At 33.6% G+C, this 20,219-nt stretch overlaps 1 protein-coding gene and 1 long non-coding RNA gene across 2 annotated transcripts; one reads left to right on the forward strand and one right to left on the reverse strand.

Moving 5' to 3' along the window:
• Window positions 1–2,885: 2,885 nt before the first annotated feature.
• ABCG13 (ABC-2 type transporter family protein) lies at window positions 2,886–8,816 on the reverse strand. The gene is made up of 9 exons (XM_018128097.2): window positions 8,368–8,816; window positions 6,752–6,831; window positions 6,139–6,600; window positions 5,838–5,960; window positions 5,428–5,559; window positions 4,869–5,153; window positions 4,501–4,773; window positions 4,294–4,401; window positions 2,886–3,681 (listed from the first exon to the last, which is right to left on the reverse strand). The coding sequence occupies exons 1-9, from the start codon at window positions 8,624–8,626 to the stop codon at window positions 3,325–3,327; spliced, it is 2,079 nt and encodes a 692-aa protein (XP_017983586.2). The 5' UTR covers window positions 8,627–8,816; the 3' UTR covers window positions 2,886–3,324.
• On the forward strand, window positions 3,148–3,838 carry LOC148760979 (uncharacterized). Its single transcript, XR_016028145.1, has 3 exons — window positions 3,148–3,237; window positions 3,329–3,473; window positions 3,577–3,838. It is a non-coding gene; the product is annotated as an uncharacterized LOC148760979 (long non-coding RNA).
• Window positions 8,817–20,219: the final 11,403 nt, after the last annotated feature.

The following is a 20,219-nucleotide window of genomic DNA, read 5'->3' on the forward strand; positions in this document are numbered from 1 at the left end:
CTCCTAAATCTGCTGCATGAGCTGATCCATATCTTGGTATCATTTTTATTTCTAATTTTGTCTGGGTTGTATATCTTGATATGATTTTTTAATAGAGCGCAATAAAGTTTTTGGCTTCTGTGCTATAACCTCCTTTTTCTTATGTTGAGTACTTTTAATTTGATTCAGTTCCTTTGCGCTAATAGTATAGATATCTTTGTGGAATTCTTGATTTTGCATTTTAGACTTTATCCAGACAGGATTCCTGCAAAAATTTTTCAGAAACTATGGCTTATAGATGCCACTGAAAGTATTCCTTTATCTTGCAGTCTGGTAACTATTGTTTCTCTATCTCACTGTTATATTAATGCTTGCACCTTTTCTGGGTAAGCCAGATTGCTTGCAGCAGGATGCAATTATACAGATCTTGACAATCAAAATGTTAGCAATTCTTTAGCTTCTGAAGTGGACTCTTCCTCCCAAAACAGTTAACTCTAACTTTTTGCTTTTGCTTTTGCTTTTTAATAGTTTATTTTTTTTGTTTTGTTTTGTTTTGTTTTTGTTTTTTTTGCAGTTGCTGGTAGGATGGAAGGAATTCCTGGCAATTGCAATTATTGGAACTGTTGCTTGATTGGTAATTTGTGATTCCCAATTGAATAGCTTCTTCAAAAAGTGGTAAGATGTTCCTGAGGCAGCAGAGCTATGAATTCTGAATGAAGGAAAATGATCAGGTTGGCCTTATTGCCTTTTAGAAGAAATTCTGTAATAAGCTACTTTTTCTCATCTCCTGAATTTCAACTGTATCGGTTATAGAACTTTAAACAGGATGTGATTTTACAGCTAAACTGTATTTCAAATCTTTTTGCACCAAATACTATTTTCTTAATAATTTACTAATTTTGCTAGCTTTTTATTTTTGTTTCCAAATATACCAAGCAGTTTTTGGTAGTGAAGCTAGTTACATATGATTCAAAATTGAAATGGTGGTTACAGTTGATTTTGTGGGCCTGAGTCACCTTGCTCTTGTAAAATTACCGGTCATGTTGGAATAAACAGAAAAAGGCGGAACCAAGAAATTCAAGGACTTGTTGTTTGAATCAGCCCATAATCTTCCTTCTGAGTCACTCGTTCTTTGTACCTTTTAAATCATTGTTAGTTTAAAGAGTCATGTTTAGTACAACTGGTAGAGCAAGAGATTAAATGCTATCATGGCAGAATTGTGGTAGCTCTAATTCATATCTTTATATTAATTTAGTATATTCAATTCAAAGTTACATATCCGGTTTCTTTGTTTTCTTGTCTTATTCTGATTCATGTCAGAGATGTATTTCTTTTTTTTTTTTTGATAGATACCCATTAGCTTAAACTATAGAATGAGAGGTGACTATCTCCCATCCCATAAATTTCAAAACCTCCTTCCTGAGATGCAAATTTGAGACCTTAACGTTGAAAGTCTCAAATTCTAACCTTCAGAGTTTCATATTGGGGACTTCAACCAGGATATTTAGGCTTATGTATATTAGGTCAGATAGGAGGTTATAGACGTACAGGCTCCTCTGTTATTTTGATGAATGTTTGTGCATCTATGCTTAATGGTGTAGGATAGTCTCTGAGTTAGAAAAGTATTATAATAACCTCATCTTTTATTATTATTTTCCTAGATTACCATATTATTTTAATCTTTGTTTCTTGAAAAAGATTCAATAACTTTGCTTTAAACTCTTGCTTCAACTAGTGAAATGGAAGAAATGTATGTTTGATTCCATCTCTTCACTTTTTGATGATTCTTATCACTGTTGTAAATTTTTATGTGGAGCCAGAGTACAAATAATGGCTATATATTTGATGTAAATTCAACTGTAATTTATGAAAATCTGAAGGGTTACATAGAAGTGTTTACTGCATTCAATGTGCCTTTTCTGTGGTGGTTTTTCTGGATTAGATAGCAGTACATGGTCTTTGGATGGATCAGCTAATTTGTAGGTGCAAAAAATCAAATCAAGGTGAAAATGAAAACGAAAATAACAAAGCAGCTCCTCTATCTGATGTTTAATGGCTGTGTGTTTGAAGGTGTTGATGTCCCTGTACTCAGAATTGTACTGAGTTAATGACATCTGATTTCATTTCTCCTTCCTAATTTTAGGGACTTAATGTTGTTACGGTTGAGGGTGGTATTTCTTTTGAATGCTTCCTAGTTATTTCAGAAAAATTATAGTAGAGAGTCTGGAAACATGGAAAACTTGATACTTTGCTTAAGATGCTATGATTTAGTGGATAATTATATTATGTGTAATTCTACTTGTCTTTCTTAGTTGATTGATTAAAGGAAGTGAAGTGAAGAAATTGGCTTGTCTAGCAAATCCTGGAAGTGTAAGTCAAGAAATTGGTTTGTCTAACCAATTGAGGAAGCTTTGTATCAGGAACCTAGGCTCAAAGAAAAACTTTTCTAGCAGAAAAAGCACGAAAAGAGGCTTGGAGTTGCTAATACTACTACGAGTTGGGCTTAGGGTCCAGGTAACAAGCTCAGGGGCAATCTTTGTCTTTAAACTAATTGCTTATCTTTAACAGAGCGGGCCTGTCGTAAATTTGAGGTGCTAAGATTCTCTGTGCATTACTTGATGAAGTCTTAGAGTAGTAGGTCAAATTGATCAAATGTAGTGCACAAGAAAAAATGGATACAACCTGTAAAATGTTCTTGCAAATTCCAAAAGTAGTGCACTCATTGTTCTACACGAATATTTGACGAACTGTAACTGTTTCTCTTTATACTGAAGGTCTGGTCATGGGAATGGTAATCTACTAATTGTAGAACACAATCAGCAAGGAACAATGATAGAAAATAGTAGAATTGTGGGTGAAGAACAGACCAAACAAATCAGTTTATCCATCTTGGGTTAGCACTGGAATGACAAGAACAAAATGCTATTACATATAATGGTATCATTAGATGTTACAATACCGTGTGATGGAGGCATCTGCAACAAATATTTTTGCACCACTTGTAATTTTCTACTAAGAACAATAGGATCTTTTCTATATCTGTTTATTTTATGTGGTTACTGCAATGTGTTGTCTGCCACAACAGATATGAAGTTTCTGCTTTCCACTGTCATGGCTAGAGAGTTCCAAAAGGAAAGCATTCTTGGGTGATGGGCGCCTCCTCTCATTAACACTAGAGCAATTTGCGGACATGAGAAGGGAAGGGAATGCCATTGAAGAAGCACTTAAAAACCAAAGCTGATATATCTAATTTATTAAGTAATCTTACTATCATTCCTGTCCCTTGTTTCTGTGATCGAATCAGAGTATGAGCATTTCTAGAGTACTCATGAGCTATTGGTTCTTCTAGTGAATTGGAGAGTTAAGACCCTCTTGAGAAGATAGTGAGTGGAGAACTTGGTGCCTCTTGGATGGGAAGGCTGATGTTTTCCTGAAAGAGGGTCTCTTTTTGAGATGTTGTATAGTTCGTTTGGCATAAAGAGTTCGAAAGAAAGGTGAGGCTCTCTCCTTGAACTTGAGAATGACAAAGAAAAGAAATCTGTAAGCTATCAAAATCATTATAACTGCTGCTAAATCCCACCACTTTGAATGATCCAGCTGAATGCCAAGCATGGTTGTGAGGACAACATCACCTTTCAGTTTTGGACCACCAGGTATGAATCCATCAAACTCAAGCCCGACCATATCGTTCTTGTATGCTCCCTGCATTCTCCATTTTACAAAAATGTCAATTCAAATTGTTTGATTGGGACATTGTTGCATTAGGGCAATAAGCACTGCATTTCTTATGCATAATTTTAACTCTTGTATCCTGTTGCTTTGGATTGCAATGTAAAATTTTTCCCGAAAAAAAGAAAGGCTCATCCCAACTAATTTTCTGGAACTTTTTTGCCTTTAGAGTGGGTGAATAAGCTTTAACAAGAAATTATTTGTTAAAAATTTTTAACAGGGCTTGATGTATTGTATCAGCAGATTGCTTTTCGTCCACAAATATATCAACTTCGCTCACATTTTATGCCTTAGACATAGTGCAAATGAAATTTCATCTACTAGTCTAGTCTTAGCTTGTGCTGTTGAACATATTTTTCTCATATTTTAATTATAAACTGCCTTAATTGTACCTGTCAGTTAATTATCCAGGCTCAGTGAAGTTTATTTCTGGTTCTGGAAGTAAGAATGTTTATTCTTCCATGTGGGAATCTGCTTTTCCCTGTTATTTTGTCTGGTTTTAAATTGAAAAAAATACCTGATGAGTTTATCCTAAATGCATTTTTCTAAGACTTGTTCAAAACATGCCACTCCAATAAAAATTACCTGTAATGCCCATGCACCATAGTTGATGTATGAAACAGGGTAACGCCAAAATATCTTAGGAAGATCCGGTAGCAATCGGAAATACCCTGCTGTCATCAGCATAACTCCCTGTGTACCAAAATATTACTTATGATTATAATCAGATATGAAATGCTTGGACATAAATGCAGGAGCTCTTACAAATTTTCTGAAGTTCACGGTTCTTACTATATAACCAGATCCAATTATGACTCCCATCATGAAGTTGGGAACTAGTGATGCTATCATCATCATGCAGCTCTCCACAGCTGCAATGGAGCTGATAAGATCGAGGGAGACATATGTAAAATGTGAAATTCCTGGACGAAACTTCACCATGTAATAGGTAATTGATGATGTGGCGAGGGTCATGAGAGTCAAGAATGGGAATGAAGAGAGGAAATTCGACAGTATATAAACAGCAATCCCATAATGTCCATTGCGCCTTTCTCGATAAAAAACCTATGTTAGAACACCGAAAGCAGAAAAGAAAGTTAGTGGAAGCCTAGAAACTATTAGTTTTTCTTTTTCCTTTAACCCTGATATGAGATACTTACCTTAAGTTCTTCAATAAAGGATGGGAAGCCTCCTATAGACAGGAATGTCATGAAACCTGATACGAAACCGGCACAGGCTCCACGGGCTAAGATTGCATTGTAGTTTGTTCCAATATTGAAAAATATAGTGCCAACGCAAATAGATAAGGCCACATAGATTGCTATCCTTAACCAGTAATAGCCCAAATCCCTAGACATGTTTACAAAGGACCTCTGTGTCAATGTTGATAGTTGCTTCAACCATTTTGCTTCACTCCTAAGTTTCTTTTCAATCACGAGTCCCTCCTGAAATACAAAATAAGTAAAAGCTAAGGAACTCTTTATGGCATATTCTCTCTTCTTGATATATTTAGCCAGTTGTGAGTAAACCGTAGGCTCTGTGAGGAAGAAAACTCATGTTTATCACTTTGTTTAACTTAGGCCGTCAAAGCTTGTAAACAAGTGAATGAAGTGAGATGGACTTGCACTCTAATTAAACTTGATTTTATCCAGAGGATAAAGGTAGATGCTAAAAGCTACATCTCAGTACACGTTTTATGATTAAGTTTGAAGTGCTTACAATGGTTGAGATTTCTTGAATTCTTGCTCTTGCTTGTGCTGCATAATCTGAGCTTCTGTATTTCATAACAAGCAATGCTTTTATCTTTGCTGTTGGTAAGTTTGTCAAAGGATCTAATGTATTTTGAAATTCCTGCAGTCCATAAATGAGAAATATATTTAATTATGACAAAATTGAGATCAGCAGATTGGAGGATAAACTTTGCTGGATAGCCTGAGTTCCTATAATTTCACTTTGAAATGATTAGAACTATGTATTATTTTGGAAATCTATTAAATGAAGATTACTCTGCTGCATTTCTATGTTGCATGTTAAATCTAATAGCAATGCAAGAAACCAAGCGACTGCTAATTGCTATCTCTTTGAAAAATGAAAAATGAAAAGCAAAGAAAATGGTACCGCAGGCATACAGATATTATATGAGATCCCTTCAAAGTCTCTGCAACAATGTCGAAATCTGAATTTATGCAACGAAGGAAGTGATCGGAAGGATTTCTCCGACTTGGACATGGAAATCCCGATTCAGCAAAGAACTGCAAAATCAACTTTGTTGCTAGAAATGAACAAATTTACTTCCAATTATATTTTTATGTGGAGAAAGCACTATCATCTAGGAACAAGTTTGATGAGATTGTCCAGATATTTTAGATTTTTCTCTTGCATATATATATATATATATATATATATATGAAGATATGTATCATTTCATACCTTTGCAGCCAGTTTTGCGTCTCCAAAATAAACTTGTTCTCCACCAGAGAGTAAAAACAGGTCATCAAAGAGTGAGAATACTTCACTACTTGGCTGATGGATTGAAGAGATGACCGTTCTGCCATCACGGCCAACATTCCTAAGAGTTTGTATCACGAAAAATGCCGAGGCACTATCTAGGCCACTGGTAGGTTCATCAAGAAACAATAGATGGGGCCTTGTCAGGATTTCCAGTGCAATGCTTAGTCTCTTTTTCTCCCCACCACTTACACCCCGTAAGTGCCAGTTTCCAATAAGTCGATCAGCGCACTCTTGGAGACCCATTTCCATGATTGTTCCCTCCACAATGCCATCAATCTCTTCTCCGCTCACTGATGGTGGGAGCCTCAAATGAGCAGAGTAAGTTATGGTTTCTCGTACTGTTAGAGTTCCCAACAGTACATCCTCTTGAGTCACATAAGCCTGAATTTTCAGAATACACAATATCAGTAGTTGGATTCATTGCTATATCGTTCTTCCCACATTGAATCCCAAAATTCAGTCACTTTACTTTCTCATATTTTTTATTATTAGCATTGTCATGCCAAGTTAAAATGATATGTTGGGTACTTACAACACTGCCATAGTCCAGCCTCTTCTTCTTCCCATTAAGAAGAACGTTTCCGGTCATGACAACATTTCCAGATAGTCTACCTGCATACATTTCGAAGATTATCTTGATGTCCGACATTATAATGCAAATTCTTGTACATGTGGGCCAATAGTCATCATTCTTCTCACAGAGTGTACACTTTTAAATTTATACCAACAGAGCTTAAAAACAGCTGATAGCGGTCCAGTAATGAAACTTTGGTACCACAGGACCTGGATCATACATACTCATTCAGCTTTTTCATTCCTAGTGGGTAGACTAGGCCCATTGTGATGGACCTGCCATAAATAAATTCATCCAAATCTGTTGCTCACATAAGAAATCATTTACTGTGTGGGTAGAGAAAAAGTGAGTGAATAGCAACAGTGAAATGATTAGATAAGTGGATAAATCATTATTCAATATTTACCATATGCTTTAAATTTAGAGTTTTTAGAAAGATGAAAACAATAACAAATAAGGGTAAATACTGGAGTTATGATTAGTATGTGGATCCCTGCTAAATTCATGTCTTGAATGATTGGTTAGATGAATCTATCGAGCATTGGAATGGGATGGGGGATGGTGTTTTCTTTTTGATACTGACACACTACATGTTGTAGTGGCCTAGGCATTGGTTCCAGCTGCGGCGCCTTGAGTCAATTCTTTGTACGACTCAGTAAATAGTTCTGTGTCGGCCAAATTTATTGCTGCGGTTAAAGCAAGAATTGAAGTGGTCGCTGGGATTGACAGTAATAACCGTTTTAATGGCTTATCTTTGGGTAGTTAGACCTCTTTTAATTAAAAAAGTACCAACTCAATCAGACCAGGCGAAGTAGAATCCTTGTGGGTAAAAAGAATAAGAGCAGCTGTACAAGTAGAGTTTTGGTTTAAATTTTAACCAAGTAAATTGCAAACTGCATGCTCCTAGCTAGCCCGGTAGATAGAGAGGAAATTAGTGTGTTGTGATAAAAGATTGTCTAAAGCTCAGAAAATGTTTTCGTTAGTGGAGCATTAAACTCGTTAAGTGAGATGTTCAGATCTATTTCCAAAAAAGGCGACTAAAACAAAAAGCGAAGTATGTCGTAAAAGTGTAGGGGATGAATCCGCCCATGGTCAATTCAACCAAAGGACACGAATTACAATTACTGTAATAAATACCAGGTTCCGTGTTGGTCTCTTTTCAATTAATTTCACCCTAATTTCCATATTTAGATGCAAGTTCTTACCACTGATCTTATGGAAAGCGGTAAAGAACCCCAGAGAAAGAGGTCCTAATAATAGCCTTCTCAACTACCGAATGAATGGATTTATTAAGATCAAGATACAAGATTGCAGCACTTGTGCATATGGATTGAGGGTAACTGCATGCATTTTCTTCCTCAAGGAGAACAAAATAAAAAAAAAAAAAAAACAGAAAGAAAAAGGCAGAAGATTGCATGAAGTGCACTTACTTGTGAATATATGCATGCTAAATTTAGCACAGGCTAATGAATGAAAGAAAGAAAATTTTATCCGCTAAAGCTACTATATAGTCAATCTTCATTCGTGTTTACGTGCTTGCATATGCATGATAGATGTATAGAGATAGGCCAAACCTGCTAATGCATCGAGCAGAGTGGATTTTCCGGAGCCAGATGGACCCATGATAGCCATGATCCTACCAGGTTCAGCACAACCGGTTAGTCCATTGAGCAATCTCCTGGTAGGTCCATTGCCAAAGTTTGGCAACAGCACCGTCAAATCTTCCCACACCAAGTACATATTTCCTTTATCTCTGCCTCTTGGCAAGCCTTCCTGATGAGGTTGTGCACCGCCGGCACGGCCATCAACCTCCTCTATCTCCACCTCAGCCATAAAATATCTCTCAGAAGAGAATAAGCAAAGAAACAATGAAGAATATATAGGAGAAGAACGAAGAAGCAAAAATTAATATCGCTTTTCAGTTTTTCTGTACTTTTGAGTGAATGAGTGTCAGAAACAGATATTTGGCACTGGTGAGCGAATTAGTTCGGTAAGTAAGAAAAGAGAAGAGAGATTACTGAATACAAAGAATAAATGGTTTGGTTCCTACCATATGGTTGATCAGTCGGCGAAGTGAATGGCATCAGCTATATGTTTACCAAAACCTGCACCAATGTATGCTCTTAAATAGAGCTGTGGCAAAGGAAGATGACAGTTAGTCAAACAGAATTAAGTAATACAAGTAAATATTAATTTGAACAGTGAATATCTTTCTGTCATTGTCTTTTTTTTTTCCAAAAAAAAAAAAAAAAAACTCAGACAACAATCGGGTATTAATTCTTGCAGTTATGACCAACTCCTACAGCCAACTAAACCTCTAGCATCTTAAAGCACTGTTGTCTGCATCTGCCTGCGTGCAACAAACGGTTCAACTTTGCTTTCTTGGATTATTTTCTTGCGAGGAGAAGAATATGATCAATTGGGGGACCAATTAATGATTTGGTTCACGTTTTCCAGTGTTCAGAGCACACCATGGTAGCTGCCGGTGCCATAAATCAAAGAAATTTCAAAAAGCTTTTATGAAGACTACCAAAGGCTTCAATGCGTTAAAGAAAATTGATTGGAGGCTCTAATGCTAGGAAATTAAGTAGGAAGCCACCCCCACTTTCCGCTTTCCATTGAAGCACTCGGAAATTTGGCAGAGACAAAGTGTAGCAATATTTGGTTTTCCTAACAATTCCCTCACGGCATTTTGTTAAGCTAAATCAAGAGTCCATCCTGGATTTATGGTAACCACTACACCATCAAACCACTTGCTTTGTTAAGTAATATTAATAACAACTTTTATATTGTCATGTGCCTTACACGCCATATTTGTTTTTTTTATTTTAAATAATAATTATACATAAAATATAAAGTTAATTATTTATTAATAAAAAGATAATTATAATTGAAAGATAATTATTTATAACATTTTTTTTTATAATTGGGGGAGGGAGGATTCGAACCTTACTCTTTAAGCAGGGATCGTGTATTAACCAATGAGCTAAATACTCGAGTGCATTATTTATAACATTTTAATTATATTTAATTGACATTTTGTAATATTGATCTATAAATTATAATTCAATACTGTTAGAACTAAGAAGGCATAATACCTAGAAATGCTCTTAAATTATTCAGAAAAATGCAAATAAGTTCTTATTCTTTTATTTTGTTTAATCAAACTCATATACTTTTGTTTTGAGTCAAAAGTTTTTTGAATCAAATTAGTTTTTATGATTAATAGTTGATTTAATCAAAATGCTCATTATCATTTTATACCATGTAATGCTAATGTGACATCCTTGTTATTCTATATCACCTAATGCTAATGTGATACGTTGAAATGTCATAATTGATGATGATGTGATATGTTAACATATCATTATTGATGATGATGTGATATGTTAATATGACATGATCATATGATCATGTGGTATTTTTCATCCTTCACATCAACGATACGTTAGTGCTATATAAGTATAAAATGACAAGTGATATTTTGACTAATAGAAATTTATCAACTATTAGTCAAAAACTACTAGTCATAAGGATTTATTTGACCAAAAATAAAAGTATAAAGCCTTGATTGAATGTAATAAAAAAAAGAGTTTATTTGAATTTTCTTAACTAGTTCAAAAGTTTTTTGAAGTATTATGCCAAGTAAGAAAAATAATTATTAATTAGAGTCATTCACTACTTTTAGAATTCTTATGTACAAAGGAGATAAATCTTGTTATTATTTATAATAAAAAGTATTTTTGATCAAAAGTTTTTTTATACAATTAAATTTTATATATTTAAAAATTAGATAAATCTTATAAATATTGATAATAAAAATATTTAGACTTGATCATTTTAAACACGATCTATTAACACAATATGAGAATGACATGATGTTAAGCGAGTTTGGATTTAAGGATATCGTGTTTTGTGTTTTAATCGTGTTGACATGTTTAAAACACAATAGTTTCGTACCTTACACAAGTTAAACCTGTTTATCATGCATATAACACATTTAAACTGATTAACAATTGTGTCATCGTGTCAATTCCTATAATATGACTTGTTGTTTATGATACCCAATCAAACAGGTTAATAACGTTCATTCTATTTAAATGAGTTTATTGTGTCATATCTATGTCGTGTAATATGAAATTTATATTAGACTTATTCACTAAATATTTTAATTGTCTCATGTTATGTAACATGTGTAAATAACATTTTCGTAAATATCTTTAGAATCATGATCTGTTTAATTAATTATATTATATTCGTGTTTATTTATATAATTGTCAAAATATTACCTAACCACAACAACAAGAATTGTCAAATCTAAAAATATATAAAATGATAATTTGAAAATATAATGAACAAATATGACTATTGTCGTCAATTAAAACAGATTTCGATATTCATACTTTTGTATATATTATAAATGATAAAATATCATAAAGTATATTCTATATGAATTTCTTATAGTATGAAATTTTCCCACATAACACAGCTTGAAGATTGTTTTTATTTTTCTAAACAAAATCTTGTGTTTTTCTATTGTTCTCAAGAGAGTAACCATGTGAATTTATTGTAGGTGACTTGAAGAAGAGTAAAAAATATTTTACAAAATCCCCAAAGCACCTTCCAAAACCTTGTTCACACATTGGAGTTAGGAAAGCAGATAAAAAATGGTGGGGGGAGAGATGTAGAAAGAAAGAGAGAGAGAGAGAGAGAGAGAGCAAGGTTGTAATAATTTTTTTTTGAAAAGTAAAAGGTTTTGATAACGAGGAGATAACTTATGTGATATTCGCAGGAATTAAGATTACAAAAACAACAAAAAATCAAACACAACCTTTTAGATGCCCAATGAGATGAAATCCAGATTACAGCCTTAGACCAACTGCCCCGCTTGAGGTCCTATTCAAGTTCATCACCCATGAAATTTTATTTTATTTTATTTTTTTGGGGCTGGTTGTCTTAATTTTGAGAAAGAAATGTCCTTGCTACGTCCACTTCCCATTTACGCATGACATGCTGACTTACATTTAATGACTATTACACGTGACATGCTGGCTTACATTTAATGACTATTACTGAGTTGTCGATACAACTCTCCTCCAATTCCTTCTCTCCACCTAATTTTGTTCTTGTTATGGTAAACAATAAAAGAACAAGTTTTGTTTTGGTACTACTCTACGGTAAACAGCCATAACCCATTTAAAGAAAATATGAAAACGTTTGTTGTCTTCCTTCAACTATAACGCAATGATTTCTGAATTTTCCTACAACTATAATCTTTTTTTCTTTTTTTTGAAAAGCAAATAATTTCATTCAAAGAAGAAACCTCAATACATAAAACTACCCAATAGGTAGTTAACCGGGGATCTGACCACTTAGCCATGCACATCAGAAATGCAAGAAGCCAACCTCAACACAAAAAGGTCATTGCAAATCCAGAAGAGACACAAGAGAGACTCACAATCCAGAGTCCAAAAAATCGATTTTAATAAAAATCCTCACAAACTTAATCCAAGAAATCTTTAATTCCATAAAATTGTTCATCCAAGTAATCTATATTCGCTTAAACTTTTTGGAGAAGAAAAAAAATGATCCAAAAATTAGGCCAAGTGCAGACCTTTGTGCCACGGCGCTATTCCATAGACTAATTTATCAGATATTGCTTGATTGACATGCGTACCAAGATTAAGCCTACTATAGCATGTGATTTACCAAGAATTATTCATATGCTCAAAGTCATGACCAAGACCATGAATACCTCAAGAAATTGATGAGAGGGTGCAATGCTAGGTCGCCCTCTGTACTCGTGGCTTTTATTGAAGCACTCAGAAATTTGGCACGAAAAAACACATAATGTAGCACCATGCATTATTTATGCCATATACATTACGATTGGTTTTCAGGCATTTATGAAAGATGTCTCAAATTAAGGAACAGTCTTGCCCATCACTCAGCTTTTCAAAGGCTCAAAGTTCCTTAATTAATTAAGACATAGTTAAGATTTGAAGAGAGAAAACAATCGTTAGATTCTAGCCTTGGATTGTTATTGTTACCCGCATCTGACTTATTTTACACAACCTTAATTAGTATCACTTGTCCAATTTATTAAATAGCTAGGAAACATATGAATCATCACATAGTGGCCAATTATCAGTGCTCGGCTGAAAACCAGACTTCATTGTCAACCAATTTATTACCCAACCAATCCTACGTCTTTGACAATTTGATCCATATTAAAACATAACATCTGTTACACGTGGAAGCAACCTAAAATACTTCTTTGAATGAGTAAACAGTCACATTAATTGACATGCATACCATGTGTCATTACATTATGAAATCTCATAACCGATCGTCAATGGAGATATAAAATTTGGAGGAGGCCCATATTTCACCCGCATGGCGATATCAATTAGAATTACTAGAATAAATAAGCATGGTGATCTCAATTAGAATTACTAGAAGACTCCCTTGATTTTATTCGGGTATCTATAGCCGTTTAATTGTTAATATGTATTACCTAAATTTTTATTTAATTTTTTTATAATATCAAGTCATGGTTGGCCAGTTGGGAAGTAATTAATTACTTTCACCAAACTCCCCATTAAAACAATCATGTGATGTTCTGTACAAGGAGGAATTGAGAGTGAAGATTGACAATGAAAGCTGTTTCTCTTATGTTTTCTTTCTTACATATTTATGTTCTTATCTTAATTATATGCTTATGACAGAGATATCTGTAATAAGTAAGAAGTTTGAATACAAACTTTAGAAGAATAAAAAAAAAAGAATTTAATTTCCTCGGGATTCTTTTAAGGATAGTATTAGGGATTACAAACAGCTGTAAGAAGAAAAGGACAATAATATTAAAAAGGGACGGAGAAAGCGGACAATTCGTTCTCTATGTACTTTCCTTTCCATGTGGAATGATATGAGGGACAATTATCATATTCTTTTCTCCTCTTCCTTTCACCCTTTCATTCACTCCCCCCTCATACCAAATTCCATGCATGTTAATAACTTCAATTGCCTATTTATTTAGAAATTGCAAAAGAAAAAAAACTTAATTAAAAAAGTAAAATGAGCGTTAAATATTGCTTCAGTAACTAATCTTGTTACATTATTTTAAGACAAGTCGTCAATAGTTTCTAATTAAAGTCTAATTATGCCATCTCTATACTCTTGCATAATTAACTTGATTTTCCAAATTTTCTTTCCATTCACGGAATAAAATATTCTTTTAATACTCTTGATATCTTGATAAGGGACAATTGAACATTACAATTCACTATTTTGAAACGGGAGGTGCACTTGAATATTTCATTCAATATTAAATTACATGTATCTCATGTTCATAAAGTTTAATTGAAAATCTTCTTTGTGAAGATGTAAATTGAAGGGTATGTCCCTAGTCTTCTTTTTCAAGATTTGAACATATATAAGACTTACAAGTTAAATCTTGAGTTTTAACTATCATGACACCCTGTTGAAGAGACGTAACAAGTTTTAAGTTACACATTGCCCTCTTAACTCAATTAACAAAATGCATAAAGTTATATACATGTAATATTCCTAGGTTTAATTCCTTCTAAAATTTTGCAAAGATGATATTTGGCAACATGCAAACTGTAGACACCCCTTTTTAATAATATAAAAAAATAAAAAAAAATTAAAAATTAAAAATTAAAAAAAATCAAAATTAAAAAAAGAAGAAGTTGAAAGCATGCTTAGCCTCCATTGTCAACAAAATACAGAGCATTCAATGCTCGTTGGGCAGTCGGGATTTGGGAGATCATGGCCGGTGGATTTGTTTTGACTTTAAGGCTTTTGATTGTCCAAAATTTTGGACAATCAAACTCTGAAGCCTTTGGAAACCCACGCATAAAAGGAAAAGCCGGATTGAAAACCAGGAAAGCCTAGAGAGAAAGGGAGTTAGCAAAAACAAAGGCAAGAAAGAAAAACAGAGCAAAAAAATCTAGCATAGATCCTAATTATGTTACTCTAGCAACCTGTAAAATACCCAACAAATTACAAAATAAAAAGCCTTATTCTCTACTAACAACTAAAAGCCATAATAAAAAAAAAATCTAAAGATCAACAAAATATAGCACGGATCGGTGTTAGGAGGAAAAGGTTATGGGTGTGGTAGGTCGGCTGTGAGAGGAGAGAGAGCATTTGGTAGAGAAGGAAGGAAAAGAAAAAAAGAGGGGGAAAGGGAAGGAAGGCGTCGGCGACAAAGAAGAGGAAAGAGAAAGAGAGAAGAACAAAAGAGAGAAGAGGGAGAAGAGGAAAAGCCCGGCAAAGAGAGAGTGAGTCGATCAGTTAGCCAGCAAAGGGGAAAGTGTGGGAAAGAAGGAGAAAGGGAGCAGCTGGAAGGCTTAGAGAGAAGTGGGAGGAACGACGTTATAGAGAGAAACAGATGAGAGGCAAATGGGGAAGAAATGAGAGAAAAAGAGGATTAAATAGTTACGATTGGGGAAGTATGAAACGACATCGTTTGGAGCTTGCGTAAAGTCCTCCTTCATTGATTCGAAACGACGTCGTTTTTGGCACCAAAAGGGGCAACTGTACAAAGCACCGAGCAAATCATGGGCTAGGCCAGTTTAGTTTGGGTCAATTTAACCCAATCAGGTAGACTTTTACTTAAAAAGGGTAAATAGTTGTTTCTTTTGGGTGGACTTCTTAGGTGCGGAGTTCGATACGGATTTTCACTGAAGCGTTGAGATGAATCCGAATTCTATACTCCAATACCTATTAACTCAAATAATCGTTGTTAAAAAATAATATATATTAAAAAAATAAATTTACATAAAGTTCGAGATGGATTCTCACCGAAGCGTCAAGATGAATCCGAATTCTATACTCCAATACCTATTAACTCAAATAATCATTGTTAAAAAATAATATATATTAAAAAATAAACTTACATAAAGTTTGAGACAGATTCTCACCAAAGCTTCGAGATGAATCCGAATTCTATACTCCAATACCTATTAACTCAAATAATCGTTCTTAAAAAATGATATATATATATATATATTAAAAAAATAAATTTACATAAAGTTTGAGAAGGATTCTCATCGAAGTGTCGGGATGAATTCGAATTTTATACTCCAATACTTATTAACTCAAATAATCGTTGTTAAAAAATAATATATATTAAAAAAATAAATTTACATAAAGTTCGAGACGGATTCTCATCGAAGCGTCGAGATGAATTTGAATTCTATACTCCAATACCTATTAACTCAAATAATCGTTGTTAAAAAATGATATATATTAAAAAAATAAATTTATATAAAGTTTGAGACGGATTCTCATCGAAGCGTAGGTATGAATCCGAATTCTATACTCCAATACCTATTAACTCAAATAATCATTATTAAAAAATGATATATATTAAAAAAATAAATTTACATAAAGTTCGAAACAGATTCTCATTGAATCGTTGGGATGAATCCAAATTCTATACTCTAATACCCATTAACTCAAATAATCATTATAAAAAATAATATACATCAAAAAATATATGCATAATAATAAATAATAATAAATATATGAACAAGGTAATAAATCACCTTAAATTATTAAACATATTATCGCATGAATAACGAACTAACTAAATTAATAAATGCGTTCATGTAGATATCATCATTTTATCTAATCATAGCATGCCACGTTTATCTTGTTAATGGGGCGAGAATTCAGATGATGGGATTTCCTCGAAGAGCTCATAGAGACAAGTTCTTCTCAAGATATCTTTAGGTGAGAAAAATTTCGAGACTTCACCAAAGCGTTCGGATGGTCTACGAACAATTTTTCGAAAAAAAGATTGCTGACCTCATCATTTAAAATTGAACAAATCTTAACATCATTTAAAATATAATTAGGGATAGGCCTTGAACGGTGTCTTTGCTTTTAGTTGTTGTAGAACAGAAAAAAGGGCACTTGAACAGCACTGTTTCTTCGATATGAGTATAAGCCCGATGATGGGACTTTCCAAGGAAGCTTGCGAAGGTGAGTTTTTTCGATAAACTCCCTAGGTGAAAAGATACCCCCGGACCCAACCAGTATGATGGGATGGTTCGGAGAAATATCTTTAATAAAAGGTTTTTGCCCGTATTAGGATTTGCATTCATGAAAATATTGTTTTTACTCTCAAATGACTACCCCGATGATGAGATTTACTCGTTAAACTTGCGAAGGTGAGTCTTCTGGGTAATTCCCTAGGTGAGAGTATATCTTCGGATCCCATCAGAATGATGGGCGGATTCAAGAAATGTCCTCAATAAAAGGTATTCGTTTGACATTATCTGAATTTTATGGCATGCATTTCACAATTTGTATCACGGGTACGTCATAATAAAATATTTTAATAGAATAAAAGATAAAAAAATAAAAAATAAATAAATAATAACTAAGGAAACACAAGAATAAAATTAATTGGTTAGGATAATATATGATTAAGTGGTACTGTTCATGGAAAGGGCGTTATAGGGATGCTAATCTTTACCTGTGTGTAACCGTACTCCCAAACCCAACTCTGAATAAAATACGTAGACTAGTTTGTTGTTCTTTCGACAGACCTAAAATCAATTTAGGATTTCGTTGAATAGAACCAATTTAATAGGTGACCAACCACACCTAGGTAAAAAAGATTGGTGACGACTCCTTAAATTACGCTACGTCTAGCAGTCAGGTTCTCAGACCTGCACGTTATGACAACATGATCATCGAAAAAATTTAGTTCCCCATAACTACTAAAAACATCATCCAAAAAAGAATAACTATCAAAACTAAACAAAGAAAGTATAAATATAACAAAAGAAGAAAAAACTCCAAGATTTGTCAAGTCTTTGATCCGTAATTTTTCTTGTTTTCCTTACTTTCTTGCTAGCTTGAATGCCTCCTTTTGTTTTCCAAGAAGCCTTTCTTAAATTCCTTCTAAAATGTGCTCGGAAAGATGGGTTAATTAGAGCTCGAATCGATGTCGAAATAGAAGTCCGGTGGCATGAAAACTCCTATTTGACTTGCAAGTGCCACAGCCCTCCTTCCTTGGGCATCGTGGCGCCGTGCTCTCGGTATTATTTTTTTTCAGATTTTCGTTTTGGGTGTCGCGGCGCTCCCTCCTTGGTGGACGTGGCACTGAAGCCTCTGGTTTTCTGAAGTGTACATCCCTTATGGGGGTGCCGTGGCGCCCTATGCTCTATTTCTCCAATTCTGCTCTACTGCACTACTTCAACTTGTGGCACAATTTTCTCCTTCTTTAAGGCTGAACTGAAAAAATAGTAAACATGAAAGTTATAGCCATATCTCTTAGCTTTTCAATAGCTCAAGAATGAAATCAATTGAACTTTGATAGTAAAAGATATACTCGAAATATCAGAACATGTGCAGTGAAAATCTACATCTTGAATGTATTCTTCTTCATAAATTATCAAACTTTTCATAGCACACCTACAAAAGTAACCTACTAACTTAAATAATAACTAAATTTAAAGTAAAATATTATAAAATAACTTGAAGCAATTGAACCCAACATAATAAACTTAAATAAAATAAATGACTAAAAATAACTAATACTTAAATTAAATCTCAAGAATTTAGACAAAATACATTTATAATTGTGAGTAAATAACTCCATAAAATAGAATTATTAAGGGACGCCAGTAGCAGGAAGGTACATTTAATTAGATGGAGCAAAATATGTAGACCCAAGAAAAAAAGGAAGTATGGGCATTGGGAGATTGCACTTGATGAATGACGCATTTATGCTAAAAGTATGGTGGCAGATGCTGACAAAGCCTGATGCATTTTGGGTGAAAATTTTGTCTAGTTTCAGCTCCTTGGCATTCTCAGTTAACACACACAGGAGTGGCAACTCATCCTTATGGTCTTCAATATGTCGACTTTGGCGTGAATTTAAGAACAATGTAAGGTGGGCTATTGGTGATGGCTTAAATACAAAATTTTGGTCAGACATCTGGGTAGATGACATTTGAGAGCCTATATGTTAGAGAATTTACTACGCCAGAAGGAGAATGGGATATGGACCGTTTAACGGAGGTGCTACCCGAGGATTTTGTGCAGCAGATAGCAAGTTTGTTACCACCCTTCGGTTCACATTGTCCAGATGTACCAGAGTGGGCACATTCCTCATTAGGCTGTTTCACATTGAGCTCGACGTACGACCAATTGAGGACGGCTGCTGTTTTGAGTAATGCAGTCTACGATGATGGATGGAACTTAGTCTGGAAATGGCAAGAATCCCAATGTATATGTCTGTTTCTTTTCTAATGTCTCCATAATAAAATTCTTACAAATCATGAAAGGGTGCGCTGCCGACTGTCAAATATTGCAACTTATTCTCAATGCAGGTTGGAAGAAGAAACAATCTTACATTTGCTTCGTGATTGCCCAATCGTAAGTTCACTATGGATCCGTCTGCTACCTCAGAATGAAGTGGATAACTTCTTCTCTTTATCTATGGGTGAGTGGTTCTCCATTAATCTCAGAAGTCGTAAGGTATCTGCTCATGATGTTCCCTGGAGAATTATTTTTGGAGCAGTTTAGTATTGGAACTTCGACTACGTGTAGTTGCGGGAAAATTATTTTATTTGAATGATTTTTAATTTTAATATATATATATCTTAAGATATATGCTAATATCAATATGCTATAAAATCATTCACAATATTTATATATCAGTAATTACTATTAATTAAATATATTTTTTATTCATATTAATCATTCCATTGTTGATACAAGGATTAAGGCTCCCAAGAGTTCACTATGTACATAGCTAATAGCATGGAATATAATAAGGTAAAACATCAAGTTAGCACTTAAGCATTTTATATAATAATAAGTGTATATATCTTCTTATCAAAAGCTAGTTTTAAATCCCCATCCTCAAAAGTTTACTTAATAAAAAATAAAATTAAGTATGAATTTGATTTTTTTGCATCATATCACTTATCATAAGATAATTATACTATGCATAAAATAAGTAAACATTTCAAACGTATTACTTAATCTTATCATTATATTTTATTTAATCAAGCATATCTTTTTTATCTTACACATTTTTCCCTTTCATTTTTCTTTTCTTAAAATTATAAAAAAAATAGTATGACATAAGTACTCTTTAATATAACATATAATCTATTCAAATAAATATATAAGCCTATTACACTTACCATATAGAAATAAAATAATTAGAAGAAAATCAATTTTAACATTTATATAATTAATATGAAAAGATTAAACTGAATTTTAACATTTACATTATAATTAATTAGCATTGATTTAGAAATTTACAAGAAAAAGTTGGGCACAATTATATTACTTTGGAAGGGTCATTAATTTATTAAAGAGATATAAACAACATAACATTATATATATATATATATATATGGAGCAATAAAAA

This window comes from Theobroma cacao, chromosome 9 (assembly GCF_053813885.1).
Source record: "Theobroma cacao isolate CCN51 chromosome 9, ASM5381388v1, whole genome shotgun sequence".
Lineage (NCBI taxonomy): Eukaryota > Viridiplantae > Streptophyta > Magnoliopsida > Malvales > Malvaceae > Theobroma > Theobroma cacao.

Coding starts and splice junctions, on each gene's coding strand:
- ABCG13 (XM_018128097.2), bottom strand. CDS start 8,626: ATGGCTGAGGTGGAGATAGAGGAGGTTGATGGCCGTGCCGGCGGTGCA. Junction 6,601..6,751: donor GGCTGGACTATGGCAGTGTT/GTAAGTACCCAA, acceptor CTGAAAATTCAG/GCTTATGTGACTCAAGAGGA. Junction 5,560..5,837: donor AGGGATCTCATATAATATCT/GTATGCCTGCGG, acceptor TATGGACTGCAG/GAATTTCAAAATACATTAGA.